Here is a 6,365-nt window from a genome sequence, read left to right on the forward strand (position 1 = left end):
AGCAGAAATGTAGCACATAATGTTTAGCAACTAAGAACAGGAAACATAAGACTATCCAAGCCCAATGAGCTAAATTTATTGGGTTAACTTTATTCTTTTGATAAATTTCATCATGTTTTTGATAGAATGCTTCACTGTAATTAAAAATAAATACATTTAAATTCTGACACATTATAGTGTGTAAGTGTTTTGTTTTTTTCTAAAAGCAGGGCAGGTCGTTTAGTTCCACAGCCTTTCATAGAGAAGTGTCCCGTGCGCCCCCTGCTGGCCGCTGGCAGAACTGCAGCAACTTACTGTACAATAACATGAAGGCGCTGCTGGTCGTCTCTGGGTCGACAGAGGGCGCTATCGCAGGCAGGAATACAGAGACGTCGTAACCTTTGAGGAAGCAGAAGAAGAAGAAGAAGAAGAAGAAGAAGATCCACCACTAATAACAAACAGGTGATCTGTCTTCTCTCTGTGTGAGGCCGTGGGTCATGCAGTGTTATGACGTGTTCTGGTGAATAAACAGGTCCGTGCGGCTGTTTTCGTTCAGTTTTGTGGTCTGAATGTTTTAAATCAGTCTCTACTAACGCCATCTTTAGTTGTATAGAAGCTAGCAGTGAAGCTGGCTGCTAGCCTCTCCTCTGCACACTGATCTCAGCTGTTGTGTCTGACAGAAGACTTCGAGCTACTCTGAACTATTAAATAACGGCTAGTTTGCAGTTTGTGCAGACTTGTCGGTGAATGTTGGTTAATGTGAGGACCTCCCGTTCTTGTTAACACCTCCAACACTGTTATAAGGATTCAGATGCTTTGGTGGAAGTGTATGCTGTCTTTGTTTGTTTAATTATGAATATATGCAGAGTTAAGTTTTACAGCACTCTTTGTATTTATGCATGTATATTGTATAAAGTAATTTAGAGTTATATAAATAGCCTCATTTAGAAACACTGTTTCAAAGCTGCCCTTCACTAATGTTTGTGAACAAGACCTTTACTGTGTCTGAAAACAGCTGTAACATCACAGCTTCACCTGAAAGAAGGGCTCGATGTGTTGGGATTATTTATTGCATTGGTTGTATGAGTTTATTTTATTTATCTTGTATTTCTTTTTATGATGATATTAAGATGATTAAGATTGTCTATTTAAATCTGGCAGAGAAATAATATAAAGGCCACATATGCAGAAATGATACAGTGAAACTGACGGATTTTGGATCATACCACCCAGAACTAGTTTGTGCTCAAACTCCATGTAGACTTTCAAAGTTTGTGTCAGGCTTGTCTTTAGGTCTATAACTGACTTACTATTGCCTCACCAGAAGTCTGAAATATGAAGCAGGATTGTGGCTCATCCAGGTAACTTCAGTGTTTAGCTCGGTTGTCAGTGTTACAAAGGTGGTTCATTTCTTTCTCATGTGCATCACCGTATGCTGTAGATCTGCTCCAGGTGAACAAGCACAAAATCACTGAAACATAGCGTCAGCCATGTAACCCAAATCCAAATATATGCGGAAAAAATTAAATGTTTTTTTAAAAAAATTAATTTATCAAATTATATAATTATTATTCTAAATAGTTATTACTGATTTGAATCAATCGGCATTTTTAGGTAGTTATTTAAAACTCACATCTTCAACAACACTTTCAGCTTCTAGAGTTCTTTTGTAAAGTGTCCTTGAGTTTCTTTAAAGGTGCTTTACAAATCTAAAAACCCTGGTGACAGTACACAGCCACTACATGCTGACTTGGGTCTAGACTTCATGGGGCTAAAGCTGAATCATTTATAACATTTTCTAACTGAATCTTTTCCTTCTGTGTCAGCAGGAGTGTGCTGGAGATGAGTTTCACTCTCCGCCTCCTGGTTTCCCGTGGCGGCTCCTATCATGGACGCCTTCTGCTCGTCTGGTCTCAGTCGGTCCGATCGCTGAGCTCTGGTCCTCGAATCAGCCGCAGCCTGCAGGAGAGCTACCGGCTTCTGCAGCTGCCTGACGAGGGCAGCAGCAGTCCTGCGCAGGTGAAAGAGGCCTACCTGCGTCTCGCCAAGCTCTACCACCCTGACTCGGGGGTGGCAACCGCAGACGCGGTGCTGTTTGCTCGGGTCGAGGAGGCGTACCGTGCCGTGCTGGCGCATCAGAGCCAAGTCAAGCAGCCGAGCAGAGAGAAGGAAGCTGACGATGAGGATGAGGATAAGTTCAGAGGTGCAGCACTCCAGCACAGACACTACCTCAGCTACGAGGGCGTGGGCACAGGCACGCCCAGCCAGCGTGAGCGTCAGTACCGACAGATTCGTGTCGACCGGGCATCCGAGCAGGTTTTAAACTACCGACAGCAGGAGCACGAGAGGGCGGCGGCAGCGGAGGGGGCGCTGGTGGAACGAGACATGCGCCAGCGCAGCCGCAAAATCAAGATCACCCAGGCGGTGGAGCGGCTCGTGGAGGATCTGATTCAGGAGTCGATGGCCCGCGGAGACTTCAGGAACCTGAGCGGAGCCGGAAAGCCCCTCAACAAGTTTGAGCATAATCCCTACGCCGACCCCATGTCCCACAACCTGAACCGCATCCTCATCGACAACGGTTACCAGCCCCCCTGGGTCGTCACGCAGCGCGACATCAGAGAGGCCACCACTCAGATCCGAAGCAGGCTGTTGGACGGACGGGCCCGGCTCAGTGACCCCGTGACTCCCAGAGAAAGCCGGGAGTGGGAGGAGCTGTGCGCGTCAGTGGAGGAGGACATCGTCAAACTGAACAAGCTGGTAGACAATTATAACCTGATCGTGCCGATGCTCAGCATGCAGATGGTTCACTTCAGTTTGTCCCGAGAGATCGAGTGCGCCACAAAAGGAGCTCGCCAACGCCGACTGCAGCAGCAAACGGAGAGAGAGAGGGAGCGCGAGAGGAGGAAGGAGGAGAAGAAACGAGCCAACGCCGCAGCGATGACGAAGAACAGAAAACACGGACTCGTGTCGTGGATGCAGAATTTGCTCCGATAAAAAAACAAACAGAAACCTGTTTTTTAATGTAACCAGCACCAAAGGCCTGCCCGAAGGCACTGAAGCTACATCTGAGTTATTAAATTATTACCGTAATTTCAGTGGTCACCAGGACATAAACACTGCATGTGCACGATCACAGGTCAAATCAGCTGACTCTGCCCACAAAGAAGCATTTAACATCTTTATTTTTCCCTGGAAGTTATGTTTCTAACATCAGCTTTGCTGTTGGATCCCATAGATTTCTGTTCAGAGGCCTGAAGTACAAAACATCTTCAGGTAGAACGTCACCTCAGGTCGTGGTTATACTGGTTATACTGGGAAAAACAGAACATAAAAACCCTCATCCACTGACCAATCAGAAGATGTGGTTTTGTCGTCTTTTCATTCTAATTAGATCAAATTTCTGGTCTTTCTAAAAAAGTCTGAAAAACCACCGTGTTATACACAGAACCTCTGAGGTGGTGTTTACGTTTAAAAGCAGGACCAGAAAGATTTATTTATCACAGCTAATGTTGGTTAAGACGGATGATAAGATGAATGTAATAAAAGACCAAAGTGCTGCTGACAGAGTTCAATCAGATAAACCGTCAAGGAAGCAGAATAGATGAATCTGATGTAATTAACAGACTATAAGCAGTAAATATTTTTTCACATTAAAGGTGCTTTTTGTAATTATCTTCAGCAAATTTGAACTGTTTTCACAACAAGCAGAGCAGTGTGCTGCTCTGCTTGTTCTTTACTTTAAGGGCCCAGCTTCATCCAGCTGAATAACAAAAAGATTAAACGGTCCGTTCTCGACTTGATGCTTTTCCCTCCTCATGGGGAGGAGGTGAAAGCATCTTCCAGTCCAAAGGTGGAGGACACCTGGTATAGCTAATAGCTAATAGATAGGTGGTATGTAAGGTGATGTCAGGAAAGTTGAGGTTTTAAACTTTAATAAAGGCTCATCATTTTGGATCATTTTGGATCGGTCCTTGGTTTCTGTAGATGTCCAGAAGTCGGGGTATCCGTACCAAAGTGTAAGTGGTCGGATCGTGTACCACACCATGTCCTTGTTTGTTGCATTAAGCTGCAGAGCTGATAGACTGATCCAGACTTTCATTTGTTTGTTTAGTGCTCAGCCAATCAGAGCCCAGCTCAGAACTCCAGGTGTTTCCTGTCAGATAAAAGTTTAAAAGAAATCAGAATCAGAGTGCAAAGTGTGAGGAACCGTTGGAGTTATTTCTGTGAAATCACTGAAATGCTAACCTGACACTGTAACTTTTGGCTAATGTGATCAAATTAAATGTGGAGAGTGTTGCAATTTGAATCATTTGAGTCATTGAATGTCTTCGTTTAGTCCGTCAGCTGCTCCTGCGTCGCAGGATTACAGATGACGACGGGCTCCTTGCTGCCCGCTCCGTCACCCGTGGCCACCCTGCGCAGAGCCTGAGCGACGGCCCTGGACGGCGCCGTGGCCGCGCTCCAGTCGTGGGCGATGTACTGGTGGTACGGGTCGTGAGAGCTCTCCAGCTTCTTGGAGCGGATGTAGCTGAGCATAATACCGAACGTGAAGAAGCTGAACATGCCCACCACCAGCAGGATGTACATGATTCCCTGAGACTCAGTGTGGGCCCTGCCTGCAGCCACGTGCTGCACGGCCTGCTGGGTAGTGAAGTTCTCAGCAGGCCCTGCAGGAGACAGAAAGCTCGTGCTGTTGAGGCAGTGCTGCAGGACGGAGAGAAGGAGAGACTGCAGCTCGGTACTGTTGATGTGGGACATGGCTGACCTCTGCTGGGCACTCAGCAAACTGCAACTAAGAAAAAAGATGAATTTATGGAGAAATGCAGTTATTTAGAAATGCGATATATGCCACTGGTGCATGACAAATGAACTTCAGGAGAGCTTAGTCTCTCACATGTGGTTAATTTTTGCTTTAAAACCATATCATCTTTCAGAGATGTACAAAAACATTTACACACATTAGTCCACTTGGAATGTGTGCAAATCAGAAGATTTCACTATATATATATACTTTTTTATAATGTTATATATATCACTGTATGTAATTTCAATACAAAATAGCTTCCTTAGTCTAAGTGCAGAATCTGTTTTATGTCATTTTTTACACATACAGTCATTATTTGATTTCCACAGTACAAATCTGTGAAGGCCTTTTCATCATTTGTGTTTGAGTATTCTAAACCATGAATTTTACAACAGTGTATTCCTAATAACACAGCGAGATTGTTTGGCAGTAATTTCTCATTTGTGGAGAGATTTTAAAAACTCATGTATAAAAATTCTGAGTGAGTCGTTCAGAAGAGTCGTGATTCCCACAGTGACGGCTGCAGTGCTCAGATTTTTCAGTTTTCAAGTCTTTACAACCAATCAATATATTTCTAAAAAGCTTTTAATTTTGTACAGTTTTTTACTTGATTTTTCAGATTTTAAAGAGCACTGGCGTGCACAGATAGAGACGAGGTGGTGCTGAAGCACTTGCCCTTTTGCCCTCAGTCCAAAAAAGTGCCCTTTTGAAAGACGTGATTTTTTTTTTTTTTTTTAAAGCTGCGCGATTTAAAAAGGTGTGAAAATTATGGCTTGATTTGTGCCCCTTCTTCAAAGACACCCGAACCCTGTCGCTTTTTCACTGTCACCGTGTCACGTGAACACGCTTGCAGTTCATTTGTTGTGAGGCGTGTAGCAGCGGCATGACATAGGACTACTTGGAGTAGGCATAGTAGGCTAACTATAGCGACTGGGAGCCACGGCGGACAACACGGCAGCTCTTTCCCTTCCCAACCAGTCAGGTAACCCATGAATCGAGTGAAATTATTCTGTTTGCCCTCTAAGACCAACCTGCAATTGTTTTGTTGTGAAGTAGCCTGTCAGAAACTGCACATGACAAACTTTGCCAGCTTGCCCCCTCCATCCATCCATATGGATAAACAAAAAAAACGACACATTTAAAATGTAACCTAAACCATTTAGGCAACCCCACTCTCCATCAATTCCGACCTTTTTGCATACACTATTGAAAATATCACGTTATGCTATAGGCTACATGCCGTTAGGCAGAGGGCTCTTTTGAGCCCATTTTTCGTTACAAATTTTAGGATGATCTCACGGAAATCTGTGAATAAATACAAAGTTTTCAAACTGAAGTCAGTGACGGGAAGACATCACACTTTTTAGAGATGGAACTGCAGAAAAACCTAAAACCTTGACATGATTATGAATAATAGAATTATGGACGTTTCTCCGTTTTTGTGGATTAGCCTTTCCATAACTAACGTCAACTACTGTCCTACTTTGGTAAGATTGAAATTAATGTCTTTGACTGTCTTTAGTAGGTGTCTCCTGTGAGAAAGTTAGAACACCGTCCAACTGTCTAAAGATGCAGTCTTTAG

General features: G+C 44.0%; 2 protein-coding genes across 3 annotated transcripts; one reads left to right on the forward strand and one right to left on the reverse strand.

The window, feature by feature from the left end:
- Window positions 1–391: 391 nt before the first annotated feature.
- Window positions 392–4,289, forward strand: dnajc28 (DnaJ (Hsp40) homolog, subfamily C, member 28). 2 transcript variants are annotated; one of them, XM_063486123.1, is made up of 2 exons: window positions 392–441; window positions 1,809–4,289. In XM_063486123.1, the coding sequence occupies exon 2, from the start codon at window positions 1,822–1,824 to the stop codon at window positions 2,971–2,973; it is 1,152 nt and encodes a 383-aa protein (XP_063342193.1). In that variant the 5' UTR covers window positions 392–441; window positions 1,809–1,821; the 3' UTR covers window positions 2,974–4,289. The 2 variants fall into 2 exon arrangements, with proteins under 2 accessions (XP_063342193.1, XP_063342192.1); XM_063486122.1 differs by having other exon boundaries at window positions 415–511; window positions 1,809–4,288.
- A 21-nt stretch (window positions 4,290–4,310) lies between these two features.
- Window positions 4,311–4,963, reverse strand: LOC134636230 (potassium voltage-gated channel subfamily E member 3). The gene has a single exon (XM_063486124.1). The coding sequence runs from the start codon at window positions 4,735–4,737 to the stop codon at window positions 4,312–4,314; it is 426 nt and encodes a 141-aa protein (XP_063342194.1). The 5' UTR covers window positions 4,738–4,963; the 3' UTR covers window position 4,311.
- Between the last annotated feature and the right edge of the window lie 1,402 nt (window positions 4,964–6,365).

Source organism: Pelmatolapia mariae, linkage group LG10_11 (genome assembly GCF_036321145.2).
Source record: "Pelmatolapia mariae isolate MD_Pm_ZW linkage group LG10_11, Pm_UMD_F_2, whole genome shotgun sequence".
NCBI classification, from domain to species: domain Eukaryota; kingdom Metazoa; phylum Chordata; class Actinopteri; order Cichliformes; family Cichlidae; genus Pelmatolapia; species Pelmatolapia mariae.

Coding starts and splice junctions, on each gene's coding strand:
- LOC134636230 (XM_063486124.1), bottom strand. CDS start 4,737: ATGTCCCACATCAACAGTACCGAGCTGCAGTCTCTCCTTCTCTCCGTC.
- dnajc28 (XM_063486123.1), top strand. CDS start 1,822: ATGAGTTTCACTCTCCGCCTCCTGGTTTCCCGTGGCGGCTCCTATCAT.